The sequence below is a fragment of the Eschrichtius robustus genome, chromosome 2 (assembly GCF_028021215.1).
Source record: "Eschrichtius robustus isolate mEscRob2 chromosome 2, mEscRob2.pri, whole genome shotgun sequence".
NCBI lineage: Eukaryota > Metazoa > Chordata > Mammalia > Artiodactyla > Eschrichtiidae > Eschrichtius > Eschrichtius robustus.
In genome coordinates this window covers 61,047,613-61,066,680 of record NC_090825.1, presented here as the reverse complement: position 1 = coordinate 61,066,680, position 19,068 = coordinate 61,047,613, and the positions used below count along the sequence as shown (strand labels likewise).

General features: G+C 34.3%; 1 protein-coding gene across 1 annotated transcript in view; it reads left to right on the top strand.

The window, feature by feature from the left end:
• Positions 1–16,583, top strand: part of TBCA (tubulin folding cofactor A) — a 99,822-nt gene extending 83,239 nt beyond the window's left edge. The window contains exons 2-4 of the mRNA XM_068533551.1: positions 207–312; positions 14,062–14,148; positions 16,313–16,583. Of these exons, the coding sequence (XP_068389652.1) occupies positions 207–312; positions 14,062–14,148; positions 16,313–16,393 (274 nt within the window). The 3' untranslated portion in view covers positions 16,394–16,583. The remainder of the gene's footprint in view (positions 1–206; positions 313–14,061; positions 14,149–16,312) is intronic.
• Positions 16,584–19,068: the final 2,485 nt, after the last annotated feature.

The following is a 19,068-nucleotide window of genomic DNA, read 5'->3' as shown; positions in this document are numbered from 1 at the left end:
CTTGCTTTAGGCAGGTATAAAACTTAAGGTCATGATGAGGTTCATACATCTGTGGCTAACATATTTTTCTTCCCTTCCCTTCTCCTCCCCATCTAGTACGTATGCTTTTTAAAGTATACTTTATATTTACAGAGTTTCTTTGTTTTTTCTGGTCTGTTGCTAGAGAGAAAGTTAATTCTCTGAAACAGTTTTTGGTTTATTTATAGATTGGTCAAAGAAAAAATGATGTATGAGAAAGAAGCAAAACAACAAGAAGAAAAGATTGAAAAAATGAAAGCCGAAGATGGTGAAAATTATGCTATTAAAAAGCAGGTAAAATTATATCTTAAATAATAACAGCTAACATTTACAGAATACCATATTAACAATGGATTAACAGCCCTCTGAGAAGGTCCAACTAAAGGCCCTATTAAAATCTCCATTTAAAAATAAGGAAAGTTACCATCTAAAAATAAGGAAACTGAAACACAGGTTAAATAACTTGCCCATGGTCATCCAACTGCTAAGTGGCATACCTGGGATTTGAACACAGGCATTCTGGCTCTGGAATTTGTACTCAGCCATTAAGCAGTACTGCCTCTCCAGTTTTAAGTATTAAATATAAAATGGCCTAGTCTTATAATTAAATATACTTATATTTACAGATATTTTTTCCCAAACTGATATGAAGACCACCAAAATTATACACACACACGCACACACACATATACACATTTTGCATTTCAGTGGCTACTTCTGATTATCCTCATGACAAGTTTCAGTCTCCTTAGCATTGTATACACAGCTCTTCTTAATTGTGGTACCTCCTTAGCATTCCAGCCTCATCTTTTGCCAGTCCCTATCTGGACCTCTTAGGTCCTGCCTTTTAGTTTCCTGAACAAGCCCTTTCTCCTTTACCTCTGAGATATTGCATATGTCTGGGAAGTTCTTCATACTGGTCCTGCCTACCCTCTCCTTATTAATTCCTACTTATTCTTTAAACCTCCTCTACACTCCACCCTAACACTGAGTTAGGTGCCCCTCCTCTGTGGTTTCATAACACTTTATTTATTCTCATCATAATATTTAATTTATATTCACTCCTGGTTGACACTTGTTTTGTAATTGCTTGAGAAAATAGAGGCTGTCAAGGGAACTTATATTCCCACCACAAAATCTATCAATCTACCTGCACCTGTACCCATACTACCCACCTTCCTTCCTGTTAGAGTGGATTGTGTGCCTCAGCCCTTGTTACAACCGTCAGTGACATTGTTATCACTTCTTTCTTACATAACCTCTACAGCATTTGACACTCTCTCCTTGGAATGCTCTTTTATATTGGCATCTTTGATAGAATGGTCTCCAGGTTTCACTGCCATTGTTTCTCAGTCTCCTTTGCTGAAACTCTCCCTCTCCCAGCTCGCTCTCTCTCTCCCATCTCTCTCTATGTGTCTCTTTCTCTATCTTTAAAAAAAATTTTTTTAACCTTAAGAGTTCTAGCTACAATTCCTCTCTAGGTAATCTCATACCATCCTTTAACTTTAAGTACCATCTTTATGCCCATTCATTTGTTTGCACAGCAGATATTTATTGAACCCCTGCTACTTGCCAAATACTGTTCCAGGCACTCTTTTAGACATGGCATTAAAAGCAACAACAAAACAGAAAAACCCAGGATTCCTGCTTACTTGACATTCATTCTGGTGCCAGTATCTCCCAAATTTCTATCTCTGGGCCCAATCACTCTAATATATATCAGTATATTCAACTGATCACCAATTTGACATATCCCTTGTGTGTTCAAGATAAGAATCTTGGTCTTCCCTCAACCCAGCTCACCTCCCTGAAACAAGAAGCTAGTCTTTCTCTTGTTTCCCCCCTCTCAATAAATGGTACATCTACTTATTCAGATACCCAAACCAAAACTTACGGGTCTTCTCTTGATCACCAAGTCCTGTTTCTTTTTCCTTCCATTTCTTTCTCTACTGCCACTATCCTAGTCCAGTCCACTATCACTTCATGCCTGTACTACTGCAAAAGCCTCCTGGTTGATATCCTCTTTGTCTCTTGATAACTCTCCATTCCTTTCATACCACAGCAGCCAGGTTGATCTCTTTAAAAGGTACATCAGGTTACTTACCCCTTTACTTAAAATCCAGTGTCCAGTGCATTTGGAATAAAATCCAGATGACACTAGGTAAAAGGAGAATATAAAAGAGCTTATACAGATTATATCTCAAGACTTATTTTTTAAATCAGCTTTATGAACTCACAGTGGTTTTCATCATATAAATTATGTTACAGATGGTAATGCACACTTAACCCAGACTTAATTAAGCAAAATTAATCACTTAAAGTGGATTTTTCTGTAGGTAGTTGCTTTCTGTTGTGCACAAGGAATGCAGTGGCACTTGAAATGTCTCCTTCTTCAGGTTATACAAGAAGAGAACTTTCTTATTTTCTTGAGCTTCCAGGAGAGCCTCCCTTCCTCTATGTATGATCTAGCAAAGGACATTCGTGTGTCAGATATTCTTAAATTGAGAGAGGATTTGTAAACAGTTGTGCAGATATAGTATGTCCCCCAAAATGTTGACTTTTGTAAACTAACTGCCCTTCATAAGGATTTACATATGGAATGTAACTTTTTGATTCTTAACATTATGTTAAATGCTTTTTTAATATATACTTCCATAAATATTCATATCACTTTTGTATCTCTCTCACTTTAAGGTACTGTATTGTTTTCCCACATCTAGTGAGAAACATTATAACATAGTGTATCACTTATTTCACCCAGGTCCTTCTTAGACCCCATCTGGTTTATTTTCCCACTTGTGTAGTTAGTGACCTTGTTTAGTTTTTTCTTTGCCCTGTTCGTTTCATCACCAATAATGTATTTTAAAATAGTCCTATAGCTAGAATATGAGTTGTAAGTTACTTGGAATGGGGAATGTGTTTCCTTTCTAAATAAAATTCTACAAATAATGTCACAGATTATCACAGAATCTGTTTTATTTCATTTGTATTTATATATTGATTATCTTTCAGTAAAATTACTACTTGATAGGTAAGGATTAACTCTTTATTGAATCCTGTGTTCTAATTGTTAACTTAAAGATATTAGCCACTCACATATATATGGAATCTAAAAAAAAAAAAAAAAAAATGGTTCTGAAGAACCTAGGGGCAGGACAGGAATAAAGACGCAGATGTAGAGAATGGACTTAAGGACACTGGGAGGGGGAAGGGTAAGCAGGGGCGAAGTGAGAGAGTGGCATGGACATATATACACTACCAAATGTAAAATAGATAGCTAGTGGGAAGCAGCTGCATAGCACAGGGAGATCAGCTCAGTGCTTTGTGACCACCTAGAGGGGTGGGATAGGGAGGGTAGGAGGGAGGGAGACGCAAGAGGGAGGGGATATGGGGATATATGTATATGTATAGCTGATTCATTTTGTTGTACAGCAGAAACTAACACACCATTGTAAAGCAATTATACTCCAATAAAGATGTTAAAAAATAAAAAAATTTAAAAAAAGATATTAGCCACTTACTGGTTATATCATTGACTACATATGCAGATGTAAAAGGGGAAAAAATTTGTTCAAAAACCCTTTCTAAACTCAACCATGTTAAAATTCTTTTGTCACAGTGGTCATGGTTTATAACATGATTTCCTAGATTCATAATCAGCCTAGTACTTAAATTCAAGAATACCAACCCATATCTAATTACAGAGCAATAAGTTTTTTTGTTTTCTGATATTCTCAACCTGCAGTGTATACAGTTGTCAGTTGCAGTTTTGTTTCAGGGTCTCATGAAACCTTGTCTTTAGCCCAGCCTACATGCTTTTCTCAGTTCCTTTTCCTAGCTTAGCTTTGCGGTGGCCAGCCATACATGTTTTTTCTTATATGCAAGGGGAGTTGCGTTGCCAGAAGCACTGCTCTTTTCCTAATTGCCTACTACTTTAAGGTCAGGAATTGTTTCGTGACATTTGCTGATGCCCCTCATAAAAAATATGGAAGCCAAGTGCCAGATTTTGTGGGTTCTCTACTCTTCTCCCTGTATTTCCTCCTCTTCTGAGCTAAATGCCATCCCCAGTCACTGCGCACTACCTTGGCTTTTCTCTCACTTGGTTCCATTTTGCTCTGGCTTTCCTAGATCTTCTGAACCAGCCCTAATATTTTATAACATACACATACAATGCTGTCTCTTGGTCCCTGTCAAACTTCTTACCTGAAATTGATTGCCAAAATTGTTCTCTCTTGCACTGGGCTTAATTTTAGTTGTTTTAAAATAAATAACTAGGCAGAAGTTTCAGGACCGTAATAAGCCAAAATACCAGTCAAAGAGTTATTCTATAACACAACATTCAAATGTTGACTAAATATTGATTTTAGCCTTTTGCTTATGATATTCCTCTTTTTCTCCAATATCCTCATCCCCCGATTAGGGATGGTTACAGAGGATTTTGCCCTCAACTGGTGAAGGTAGTCTCATCTTTTTTTGGGTTTTTTTTTTAAGCCTATTCTGGAACAGAAATGATTGGTAATAATGACAATCAAACATATCTCAGTTATTTTACCTAAGGCATGATGCATTTCTTACCTTCCAGAATTAATATTAAAGGACAAACTGGTACAATTTTCAACAAAGATTTCTCACAAAAGCCTTACATTTATTACATATAATTGCAGTATTGTGAAATTTTGCACCACATTTTTTGTGATTTACTTGAAACATGAATTAACGTTCACAATTTGATATTTCTTTTTCCTAAAACTGAAGGGGAAATTTTTTCATTAAATATATGGAAAATAATAGGAGGTTTCAGTCTACAAAGAGGAATTTGACCAAGGGTCTCTTACATGGCTGCAAGAAACACCAGATTTTTTTTATCAATAATTAAAATTTTATTGTCTCTTGGTACATATAATCAGGTTTATAAATGGTGTTCTATTTATACACTTGCTTTTTTTGTTTTTTGTTACAGACTCACAGGGAGTTGCAAAAAATTTTCAGGAAAGTCTTATATACCCTTTACCATTCCTTTTACAATGTAGCATCTTGCATAATTACAGTATCCAAACCATGAAACTGACATTGGTACACCACAGAGCTTATTTACATTTCGCTAGTTATACATGTGCTCATTGTATGTGCGTATAATTCTATGCAATTCCATCGCATGTGTAGCGTGTGTAACTGCTACACGATCATGATGGAGAACCATTCCATCACAAGACTGCCTTTTGCTATCTCTTTATAGCCCCTGTCCTCTCCACCCCTTAAATCCTAAATAATTAACACTCTTTAAAGAATGTTATATAACGTGGAATGGACTCACACAGTATGTAACCTTTTGAAATTGACTTTTTCCACTTAATAATTTCTTGAGGTCCATCAAGGTCATTGAGTGTATCAATAATTTGTTCCTTACTGTTGCTGAGTAGTGTTCCATGGAATGAATGTACCACATTTTAACCATCGAAGGACACTTGGATTGTTTCCAGGTTTTGGCTGATACAAAAAAAGCTGTTGTGAACGTTCATATTCAATTTTTATGTGAACATAAGTTTTCATTTTCTGGGATAAATGCCCAAGCAATTGCTGGGTCATATTAGTACATTTTTTGTTTTAAAAGAAACTACCAAACTCTTTTCGAGTGGCTGTACCATTTTACGTTCCTACCAATGATGTTTGCATGGTTTGACTTCTCCACATCCTCACCAGCATTTGGTGTTATCACTGTTTTTAATTTTAGCATTTAGCCATCACCTACATGATAAGTGTGTAGTGATAGCTGATTGTGCTTTTAATTTGGATTTCCCTAATAGCTAATAATGTTGAACATCTCATTTGCTTATTGCCCGTCTGTATATCCTCTTCAGTGAAATGTCTGTTCATGTCTTCTGCCCAGTTTCTAAATAGATACTTTATTTTTTTACTTTTTTAATTTTGAGAATTTTTAATATTTTCTAGATAAATGCCCTTTGTTGGATATGTGGTTTGCAAATATTTTCTTTTAGTCTCTAATTTGTCTTTTTACCCTCTTAACACAATCTTTTACTGAGCAACAGTTTTTAACTTTGAGAACACCTCATTTACATCCAATGCTTCCTTTTGTGAATCATACTTTTGATCTCAAGTCTAAGGCCTCCTTGCCTAGACCTAGGTCCTGAAGATTTTCTCTTTTTTTCTAAAAGTTGTGTGGTTTTATGTCTTACATTCAAGGCTTTGATTGATTTTGAGTTAATTTTTATGTAAGGTATGAGGTTTAATTAAAGGTTCATGTTTTTGCCAATGAGTGCCCAGTTGTTCCAGCAGCATTCATTGAAAAGGTTATCCTTCCTCCATTGAAATGCTTTTGTACCTTTGTCAGAAACCTGTTGGACTTATTTGTGTGGGTCTATTTTGGGGTTCTGTTCTGGTCCATTAATCTGTGTCTAACCCTTTACCAGTACCACACTATCTTGATTACTATAGCTGTATAGTGAACCTTAACACAGGGAAGACTGAGCCCTCTCAGTTGCTTTTCTTGTCTTTCAAAATTGTTTTACCTATTCTAGTTTCTTGGCTTTTCCATAAAAATTTTAAAATAAGCTTGTCTGTATCTGTAAAACACTTTGCTAAGATTTTGATAGAAATTGCATTAAACCTATATAGATCAACTTGGGGAGATTTGATATCTTTACCATGTTGAGTATTCCAGTCAGTGAACATGGTAAGTCTCTCCAGTTTATTTAGGTCTAACTTTCATAAGTATTTTGTAATTTTCAGCATACAGATCCTGTACATGTTTTGTTAGATTTAAACCTAAGTGTTTCCTTTTCTTTGACGCTATTGTAAATGGTATTGTTTTTAGTTTCAGTTTCCAATGCTGTATTTGTTGTTAGGTATAAAAGTGCAGTCAATTTTTTGTGTGTGGATCTTATAACCTGTGACCTTGCTGACCTCACATATGAGTTCTGGGAGTTTTTGGTAGATTCCTTCTGATTTTCTATGTAGACAATCATGTCATTTGCAAATAAGAACAGTTTTATTTCTTTTAAATCTGTATGTCTTTTATTTCTTTTCTTGCTTTGTTGCACTGGCTGGAACTTACAGTGCTATGTTGAATAGGAATGGTCAGAGTGGACACTCTTACCTTGTTCCCAGTCTTAGGGAGATAGTTTTTTATCATTACATAAATATTAGCTGTAGGGGTTTTGTAGATGGTCTTTTTCAAGTTGAGGAAATTCTCCTCTATTCACAGTTTTGCTGAGTATTTTTGTCATGAATGGGTGTTGGATTTTGTCAAATGCTTCTTGTGTGTCATTTGGTAAGATCACATGATTTTTCTTCTTTGGCCTGTTGATACTGTGAATTACATGGATTAGTTTTCAAATATTGAACCAACCTTGATTGTGTTATATAATTCTCTCTTTTTTTATTTAACATTTTTATTGGAGTATAATTGCTTTACAATGGTGTGTTAGTTTCTGCTTTATAACAAAGTGAATCAGCTATATATATACATATATCCGCATATCCCCTCCCTCTTGCGTCTCCCTCCCACTCTCCCTATTCCAACCCTCTAGGTGGTCACAAAGCACCAGTTGATCTCCCTGTGCTATGCACCTTCTTCCCACTAGCTATCTATTTTACATTTGGTAATGTATATATGTTCCGTGTCACTCTCTCACTTCGTCCCAGCTTACCCTTCCCCCTCCCCGTATTCACAAGTCCATTCTCTACGTCTCTGTCTTTTTCTTTTTTTTTTTAATTTTATTTATTTATTTATTTATTTTTGGCTGTGTTGGGTCTTCGATTCTGTGCGAGGGCTTTCTCTAGTTGCGGCAAGTGGGGGCCACTCTTCATCGCGGTGCATGGGCCTCTCACTATCGCGGCCTCTCTTGTTGTGGAGCACAGGCTCCAGACGCGCAGGCTCAGCAATTGTGGCTCACGGGCCCAGTCGCTCCGCGGCATGTGGGATCTCCCCAGACCAGGGCTCGAACCTGTGTCCCCTGCATTGGCAGGCAGATTCTCAACCACTGTGCCACCAGGGAAGCCCTACATCTGTGTCTTTATTCCTGTCCTGCCCTTAGGTTCTTCAGAACCATTTTTTTTCTTTAGATTCCATATATATATATGTATTAGCATACAATATTTGTTTTTCCCTTTCTGACTTACTTCACTCTGTATGACAGACTCTAGGTCCATCCACCTCGCTACAAATAACTCAGTTTCGTTTCTTTTTATGGCTGAGTAATATTCCATTGTATATATGTGCCACATCTTCTTTATCCATTCATCTGTCGATGGACATTTAGGTTGCTTCCATGTCCTGGCTATTGTAAATAGAGCTGCAATGAACATTGTGGTACATGACTCTTTTTGAATTGTGGTTTTCTCAGGGAATATGCCCAGTAGAGGGATTGCTGGGTCGTATGGCAGTTCTATTTTTAGTTTTTTAAGGAAACTCCATACTGTTCTCCATAGTGGCCGTATCAATTTACATTCCCACCAACAGTGCAAGAGGGTTCCCTTTTCTCCACACCCTCTCCAGCATTTATTGTTTGTAGATTTTTTGATGATGGCCATTCTGACTGGTGTGAGATGATATCTCATTGTAGTTTTGATTTGCATTTCTCTAATGATTAGTGATGTTGAGCATCCTTTCATATGTTTGTTGGCAATCTGTATATCTTCTTCGGAGAAATGTCTGTTTAGGTCTTCTGCCCATTTTTTGATTGGGTTGTTTGTGTTTTTGATATTGAGCTGCATGAACTGCTTGTAAATTTTGGAGATTAATCTTTTGTCAGTTGCTTCATTTGCATATATTTTCTCCCATCCTGAGGGTTGTCTTTTTGTCTTGTTTATGGTCTCCTTTGCTGTGCAAAAGCTTTTAGTTTCATTAGGTCCCATTTGTTTATTTTTGTTTTTATTTCCATTTCTCTAGGAGGTGGGTCAAAAAGGATCTTGCTGTGATTTATGTCATAGAGTGTTCTGCCTATGTTTTCCTGTAAGAGTTTTATAGTGTCTGGTGTTACATTTAGGTCTTTAATCCATTTCGACTTTATTTGTATAATTCTCTTAATTGCTGAATTAGATTTGCTAATATTTTGTTGAGGACTTTTGCATCTAAGTTTATGGGAGATAATGGTCTGCAGTTTACTTTTTTTTATACTGTATTTGTTAGGTTGGGAAGTGTTCTCTCTTTTTTTTTTCTTGAAAGATTTGTGTAAAATTGGTGTTAAGTGTTTAAATAAAGATTGTCCAGTGGAAGCATCTGGGCTTGGAGAGTTCTTTTTCAAGAACTTTTTAATTACAGATCCAATTTCTTTAATAATTTTAGAACTGTTCAGTTTATCAGTTGAGTTTTGGTGGTTTGTAGTTTTCAAGGAATTGGCCCATTTCTTCTAAGTGGTTGAATTTATGAGCATTATGAACAATATTATAAAATTACTTTTAGTATTTTTTCTCCTTTTGTTGGTTGTGGGGTCTGTATTGACATTCTGTATTTTGGTACTGATATTGGTGATTTGTGCCTTCTTACTCTGTATTTTTCAGTCTTAACTAGAGGTTTATCAATTGTTTTTCCAAAATAAAGCTCTTTGTTTCACTGCTTTTTTTTCCTCTGTTCTTTTCCTGGTTTTAATTTCATTGATTTCTGATTGTGTATTTATTCTTTCCTTTCTTCTGCTTGTTTTAGGTTTCTTTTGCTCTTCTTTTTCTAGGTTCCTGAAGTAAAAACTTAGATTTTTAATTTGAGATCTTTCCTCTTTCCTAATCTCAGCAGTTAGTGCTCTAAATTTCCCTCTCAGCACTGCTTTAGCTGAATCTCACAAAAGTTGGCATGTTGTATTTTCATTTTCATTTATCTATGTATTTCTCTGTTCCCTTTGAGACTTCCTTGTTAACCCATCAGTTATTTAGAAGTATGTTTAATTTCTAAGTGTTTAAAGGTTCTCCTGCTCTCTTTTTATTATTGATTTCTAATTTTATTCCATTATAGTCAGACATGTTCTGTGTGTTATTTCAGTACTTTTAAATTTGTTGAGGTTTTTGTTTGTTTTGTGTTTGTTGGGTTTTGATCCAGGATATAGTGTACTGCAGAGAATGTTTCATGAGTACTTGAAAAGTGTTTGTATTAATCTTTCATAGGTAGAGTGTTCCATAAATGTCAGTTAGATCTTCTGGTTGATGGTGTCACTCAGTTCTTTTATATCTTTGCTGATTTTTTTCCTCTAGTACCTCTGTCAGTTGCTAAGAGTGGGGTATTGAAATCCTCAACTGTATTTGTGGATTTGTTTGTCTCTCCTTTTAGCTTTACCATTTCTTGTTTTATGTATTTTGAAGCTCTTTTGTTTAGTGTATACACATTTAGGATCACTGTTTTCTTGGTGGATTGATCATTTTAATATCCCTTTGTGCCCCTCATAATTTTTTTGCTCTTAAGTCTATTTTATCCAATATTAATATAGCCAGTACTGCTCTTTTTTTAATGTTTGCATGATGTATTGTTTTTCCATCCTTTTTTTTTTAACCTGTATTTCATTATGTTTGAAATGAGTTTCTTGTAGACTGGTTTTTAGCTGGCAAATTTAGACCATTCATATTTAAGTAATTATTGATGTGTCAGGGCTTAGAGCCCAGATTATTTTTGACTCATAGAATTCTTCTTACATCCTTAACCATTCATCAATAACCACAAAACACAAGTCAAATGAATTTCTTTCTTTCTTTTTCTTTTTTTCTTCACGGCACGGTGACTGGGTCCTAAGAGAAGTGTTTTCCAAAAGTGATGAATCCAAGAGGCCCATGCGGAAGCTACAAGGCTTCTTAAGACCCAGCTTCAGGTCTTCAGTCCCAGAATGCCATTTCTGCCACATTCTGTTGGTCACACAGTGCCAGACCAAATTCAGTGTGGGAGGTGACTGCACAAGGGTAGGAATACAAGGCAGTGAGGATCATTGGAAGCTGTCTTGGATACTGACTGCCACTACCACTAATTCACATGCTGGAGTTGAAATCAGAATCATGGGCTATAACTCATCTGTTAACTAGCTAATCACTTTGGGACTCAACTTTATCATTTGTAGACTGAGGAGGCTGGACTAGATGACCACTTACGTCCCTTCTGACTGTATGATTCTCTATTCCTCAGAGTATCTTTATATCTTTATTCCCCAGCTTTATTGAGGTATAATTAAAATTGTATATATTTAAGGTATGTAGCTTGATGGTTTGATATACATATACATTGTGAAATAAATATTCACCACGTTCAAGCTACTTAACATATCCATCACCTCACATAGTTACTGTTTTCTTTCTTTCTTTCAGCAAATGGATTTCTTAACTTGTTTATTATCACATTACCATTTCGCTACCATGTAAAAGGAAAGACTTAACCATTGTTCCAGTAATCTCTGAACTACTCTAGATCTCAGTTTGACAAACTAATGCAGTTACCATTGGTTCCAGAAGCAGCCAGTATCTAATATTAGAGTGTCTATAGATTATTATAGGTATAGCCAGGCCTGGGTGAATGATCTGGATCACTAAAGAAGCTAGAAACCTTATCCCAGTTGATGAGTACCAAAAAGACTTGACATCGGCTAGATTATTTCACACTCTCTTCTTTCTGAAAAAATAAAGATCTGCCAATAAGGCTTTTCCTTTCCAATGTATATATGTTTTGATTATAAAAAAAATTAATCATATTTTAGGTCAGTAGTTTATTCATTGCTATAATGAGCCTTGCTAAGCCTCCCCCAACGTCAGCTTTACCTGAATAACTTGCCCCCAAAAAATCATAACTTGTTTTAAAAACAGTAAGATATCAGTAGGACTGCATCCTGTTGTGTTCTCCTGAGTTCCTTGTACCTGCATGTCTGTGCCAAGATTCTTACTTAACTTCAGTCCTGTCATAGTAAGCACTAGAATGAACTGACAGTTTATCCACATATTTTAAACAGAGGCCCCATTCATTCGAATGACTCCTTCCCAAGGGGAACACTTTGAATGATAATACTTTTTTAGTTTATTCAGGTATTTTGAAGGGTGTCTTTACTGTATAATCACACCTTATATACTGTCTTTTTAAATTATTCCTGACAGTTGTAATTCATTGTAGGAAGGTAAAGTATATGATTTATGGCCTTGATTAAGATGTGGTTTATGGATTCCAAATCATAGTTACCACTGTACTGTATGCCTTTGGCTCCCTGTGGCATGATCTTCTTGAAGCAGTGTTAAGTGTTTATTTTCATGTTTATTCTTCCATATGGATTGGAGGATGAGACCTTGTCTTTTTTGTCTTTGTATCCCCTATACCTGGCATCTTGCAAATATATAGTAAGCTTATTGTATGAAATGAGACTGGTGTATGGGACAGACTGAGCTTTGGCCCTACTTAAGTCAGAGTCCTGTTTTGATAGACTAATTGAGTTTTGCTCTATAATAATGGATAGAACAATAATGACTAGAAATTATTTTGGACAGCATTGTTTAAAGTTCATTTCAGTGACAACACTAAAGCTTGCCAAACAAATTTTACAAGTGTACATTTTGGCTTATCATGTGTTTGACCAAATTCTTTATATTCATTTCATCTTGTTTAATTCCTATAAGCTATTTTCAAGTGGAGTCCATAGGGGAGGAAATATGAATCGCTTACCCAATGAAACGTCCCTGTCACTGATTTTTCACATGTATTCAAACTAACCAGTTACACAAAAATAAATTAGTGGTAATGATTGAATATTTAGGCATAGTATGAATAGCTGTAAAATAAAGTCATGATCCAGTGTTTGAAATTTTCAACATGTGCCTTATTAGTAAAAGAATTACAAGTTCAGCAGTAGATTTCACCTGAGAAAAGAGATGTGGATAGAGAGCATCCTTGTATATTATAATTTTGATTTTTATTTACATTGTGAACTATGACAAAACTTTTGGGAAAAGGAAGAGGTAATGGGATTTATTAAAGTTTCTATTAGAATGTAGTATGATTACCATTAAATTATGTCTTTTGTTTTTATGTGAGCTAGGTAATAAAGCTTCTAGGTTAAAGTTTAGATTTTGCACTCATTTAACCAAAGGTATTTGACCAAACATTACTTTTTGGAAATAAATGTTTTAATGATCACTGTGTCTCTTTCTGAGACTAGTTTAAGGAAATAAAGCTTCCTACTTCCTTAGGAAAAAGACTTATTTGAGGTCCGACATCTGACACTAATGTATTTACCCTCTTATTGATTGGGTTTCCCAGTCATCTCTTTGATTTTTTTCTTTTTCTATGATTTGATATGTTACAGTCCTTCTTCAAACGATGGATTTTTAAGTCTAGAAATATCCTCCAAAATAGATTCCTGTTTTTAATTCTGTAGTGTCTGTCTTCAGGAGGAATAGACAGAAGTAGAAGTTCACATTCAGAGGGGTGCCAGGTTGGTAATTTGGATCAAACTGCATGGGGAGAATAATCTCTCTCCTAAAATGAAGCACAGGGATAAGTAATAACTTTTTATGCATGATAAGCATCAAAAATATGAGCCTGCTGGTCTTTGCTTTTCATTTTTCTTTACCTCTGTCTTTCAGTGAGAACCTCCTGCAGTGTGCGCACGATGTGATCAATAACTCAATAACTTTTTTCATGCAGTAATTATCTCCGTGTGATATTATCTGAACACTGTTTTTCTTTATTACTCAAAAGATGCAGGAGATATTTATATAACCAGCTGATCCCATTTTGGATAAAGGTGCTTTGTGACAGCAGGAGAAATCGTTTATTTTAAATAGCCTTTTTAAATAAATGCTCTATGAAAAGCTTTTCGAGTTAATTTTTGCTTAGCATGAGAAGGTGATTACCAAAAAGGTTTAGATGTAAAACTTGTACTTTGTGTATTTTACATTATGATAGTCATTCTTTCTAACTTACAGTAAGCACAATTAAAATTAAAATATTGAACAGTTTAACATAACAGTAACTTTTTTCTGATTCCTCTAAATCATTTTATATATTTTCAGAGGTATGAGCTAAATGCGTAAGTTCTACCATTTCTGCATGTCTCACAGAGATTCTCATTATAGGCGGAGATCCTGCAAGAGTCCCGGATGATGATCCCAGATTGCCAGCGCAGGTTGGAAGCTGCATATACTGATCTTCTGCAGTTATTAGTAAGTAATACTTATCCGTCTTATGTTTCAATTTTTCTTCAGTCTAATACATGAAAGGCCAAAATTTTAAATGTTTAACACTGAAAGCTAGTTGGTGACATTTTGTTTACTTGCTCAGTGTACCAGTTTATTTTTAAATAATTAATGGAGTTTAAGTGGTGTTTTAAGTTATACCTCCAGTAAAAGTACTGTGTCTAACATGTTTATTTATTTAAACTTAGTTAATTAAATATATTTGAGTTATCATGGTAGGTATTCATACTACTAATACTGTCCAGCAATATCTTGAATGATTTGGTTTTCACACATAAAGATCTTTTTTGACACATTAAAGGTGAGTAGTCTGTTTGAAATTTTAAAAGATCCAAATGTTTCAAATGAATTTGGGCTGTTTTAAAAAGGATTTGGAATTCTTTCCAATTCAAACATAAATCGATTTGAGAGAGTAAAGAAAACCCTGTACAGTAATATTTAGGCAGTCCTCTCATATTAACTTGGAGCTGTATAACACTCTTATCATACTTGCTGGTATAAAAGTCTTGTGATACAGTGGCAGAATCATTTCTAAGAAAAATGCAAAGTCATCTTCTTTTTTATTTCTTAATAGAGATAAAAGCATAACACTATATACCAGCCGATTATTATTGCTGTTTGATGATAATTTGATGAATTCTATCATTTCCTTTATTAACCTCATTTTATGTTTCTAGTTCTTGAGCTAATATTAATTACCAGCTACATAGCTGTCTCCTGATTCATAGTTGTTCCCTATATAACAAAAATAGTGTGAGGCTTTTTCAGTATGATCATGTATATGTTTCCTTGGAAAGAGAATGAGATTTGTTTTCCCACCAAAATAATATTAGGACTAAATCTGTAGAAAAAAAGAGAGAAATACTTACATTTTACTTTACTTTTGACACAGAACTCATATTTACTATAGGAACCTTTTAAAGGCAGGAAAACTCTCTTTAAAGCCAAAAATGAAGCTATGGTTAAAAGACAGATGAAATAAAAGATAGATGAAAGCAGGAAATAATTACTCTATTAAAATATTACCCAAAACAAAAGCATCATTTGTATTTCCTGAAAATTGAAATGCTTTTTTTCTCTCATGAATGTAGTAGCTGAGAAAGTAATAGAAACTGCTTGAAAAAAACAATATTGTCTTTGGATGATATATTTTGTGTGTGAGGATATATTCAGCAACGTCTGTACCCTCGAAGAGCTTATATTTTCTGACAGAGAACAAAGACATAGTTTAGGTGTAATACAGAAGTTTAAGAAATTCTTACTTGTAGTCTGAATTAAGCAAATCCTCAGTCTTTTTTGCTTTAAAGTTTCATATTAAATACATATACACACACTTTATTCCCTCTGCCCTGTAACTGTTTGTATATATCCATCTTTTATTGCCTTGACTTGAATTGCTATTGCTTTATTTATTTATTAAAAAATCAAAATTTGCTATGCACAGTAACTTAGATGATATTATTTCATTTCTCTGTTACTGTTACAATATGTTAGTAAAAGTTTTCTGTGTAAAATACCAAGGAAAGACTCAATCTTTAATTGTCTTTAATCAGAAAATGAAAGCTGTCAGACTGTTTCCTTGTAGTAGCGTATATAATACTCAGTACCAAGCAGACAGTTCACTTTTCTGATTCAAAGATTGTACTTAACTCTGGTGTGACACCAGTAGCCTTCTTTGTCATTGTGAGTAGTTGGGAGGATTATTTTGGTCTGAATGTCATCATATATGCAACACACTAGTAAATAATTTTTTACTTTTAGTGCATTACTAATAATAACTCCATTTGTATGGTGATGTGTTGACAAAGTGAGAATACAATGTTTTACAATTTTTTCTGAGGTTTCAATTTAATTACTTAATGCCAGTAGCTTTAGATGACCATGTTTTTCACTTATTGTATGAGTATATACAATGAAACGAAACCAAACCTGTTATTTCTTCCCTTACCTGTAATGAAAGAACAGAATTGTTCTTCAGAAATCTGTGGAATTATACTATATTTAGGTGAGGCTTGGGATCCTTTTTGTTTTAATTTTTGAACTGCTTATGTTGATGGTTTGTAATATTTGAGTAATTAAAGTACTGACGTTCGAGAAGGATAAACCTAATTTTTATTATATTTAATTTCAGGAGAGTGAAAAAGACTTGGAAGAAGCTGAGGAATATAAGGAGGCACGTTTAGTACTGGATTCAGTGAAGTTAGAAGCCTGAAGGTTTTCTATACAGGGTGTTTTTTTGCATTAAGTCCTGAGATCCATTCCACAATTCATTATTTTTGACCACTGCTATGTGTTCAAGTAGTATGAGAACGTGATTCTTTTTACGCAGTGCATATGTTTTTCTTTGCCTGATTTAATGTGTCAAATAAATTAGTTCATCTAATAAAATTGCTTCTTTCATACTTTACAGCGTATTTTAATTAACCTTTTATCATTAAGTCATAGCCATTTTTGACAGAGAATTAAAATCTGTTAAGTCCTATTTAAAGTCTAGATATTTTGCTGCTTAAGCATGGATTAAGTTAAAAATAGATTCCCTTTTTTTTTTTTTTTAAGATAAAAATCCAAATTTTGAATATTTTATTCTGAGTAGGATACAACTCCCAGGTAAGAAAGTAAGAACCTCTCTGTGGATACAGCCTTACATATTTATTTCTTCACAGTGAAAGTCCAACATTTCCATCACTATGAACTAATGAGAAACATATAAATCTTTTTCCAGAAAGTCAGATTTATACAGAAAACACCAACCATTTAGATCTTCAAGAATAAGATTCTTATGAACAATAAAGAATTGAATTGTATTTTAAAGGAATAATGGCTGTTGCCAGTGGTGTGCTGGGAAATGTTTAATGGCTTTTCAAAATGGGAAGGGAACCTCTGGTTTGTAGCTTTTGCTGATTTCTGTAGTGTAAATACTCCCACTGTGACTGATTTCAAGCGACTAACGTGACATCAGCCAAACAGAGCTGGGAAGATACAAGTCAGCTATAGCATGCGCTGGCCATAGCCAAACCTGGATTGTCTTGATTGACAAGAAAAGGGTATTGTTGCATCACAAAGCTTTTTCCCAGTACTACTGTAAATCCATAACCTAATCATTTGAGTTTATTTCCCAAAAATAAATGACAACTTTAGTTTTCTTATATTTCTAGAAAATGTATATGAGCCTTATGTCACCAACCTAACATGAGCCATGATCTAATGAAGCAAACTAGTAATAATAACATTTAAACTTTAAAGCTCATAATTGAAAAAATAAGAGAACTTGAATTTTTGCTGCTATAAAATACATACTTGTAGTATGGTGGGTCTGATTTTGGAAATTGCAAATGATCACTAGAAACCATAACATTTCTTGAATCTGTCAAAAAGATCAAAGAGAAAAATAATACTATTCTTTCCTAATGTTATTTCTGAAGGCTACTCTGTTCTAAAGCACAGAATGTATCATTTATAAAATAAAACTTTTACACATTCAGAAAATTACTTCATCAGAGAATAACATATCTGAAGCATTTCTAAATTGAAATGTCATCATTTAAAAACATATTACAGGGATAGAGAGGGTGGGAGGGGGAGACGCAAGAAGGAGGAGATATGGGGATATATGTATATGTATAGCTGATTCAGTTTGTTATAGAGCAGAAACTAACACACCATTGTAAAGCAATTATACTCCAATAAAAAGATGTTAAAAAAAATAAAACGTATTACATGCAATTTTTAAAGTATTTGAGGTAGAAGAGGGGACAAGTGAGGAAATAAAAATTATAATTGCAATGTAAAATTTTATACTAAGGTTCACTATTAGAGATTTGAGTACCAGGAGAATTGAACTCTTCAGATTTAGATTATTTTGTGGTTGGTATTAAGAACAGAACAGGTGGGCCTTTTCTGGTTTGGGGCTTATTTTGTTGTTTCTGGCATATTGAGTTTTTAAATATTTTATTATTTTAATGTAAAATATCTCATTTCATCCTTCTGCCAAATACACAAATATCATATATATTCATAGCAAATGGTTTCCTTATCAGTTAAAACTTGAAGAGAACATATCTCCCTCCTGAGAAAAGTAATACTGAAGGGTAAGTTTTGCAGCCATGACCCAGATCTTGGTTACTGAAAAAATTGTCTTGCCAAAAAGCCTAAGAAAGAAGAAGTCAACAAGGTAGATGAAAAGAAATATATCGTTAGAGAATTCCTATCTCAACTACTATAGATTTTATACTGGCTCTCTCCAGGTATTGATGAGAAGCAGCAAGAAGCTTAACATTCTGGGAAGGCTTATTCCTGAGAATTTTGACACATTCTGCTTATTTTTGTGGTCAAGAGGCACATTAAGAACAGTTCTAATCGATGTAGCATTAATTTGTTTTTAAGCTTTTATTTAGAACCTTACATTGTGTAACAATAAGTAGAAATTCCCTAAAGTAATGTTGCCCTTTTTCTCCCTGTACCAATACCTGACCCCCATTAACATACAGCAGTTGCTCAATAAACATTTGTAGGATAAGTGAAAAGCAAAAACATGTCTAACTTCTAGAGTGAGACAAAGAATGCTGTGAAGGATTCCATTTCATCACAAACAAAATACATTTAATACAATGCTTTTCAAACTGTTTGGACCACAAAGCACGATAAGAAACACATTTTTGATTGTGACCCAATGCATATATATGGGGGTCCATATATACATAAAATAATAGGCATCCTCAATATGTACAATTCTTCAGATATTTTCTATTCTCTTTCATCTGATCATGACCACCTGCTATTGGGTTGTGAAAAACACTACCTTAATATAATAATTAAAGTAATATTTATAAAATTTATATAAAATTCTCATATATAAACTCATTTTATATAGATATATATACCATATAG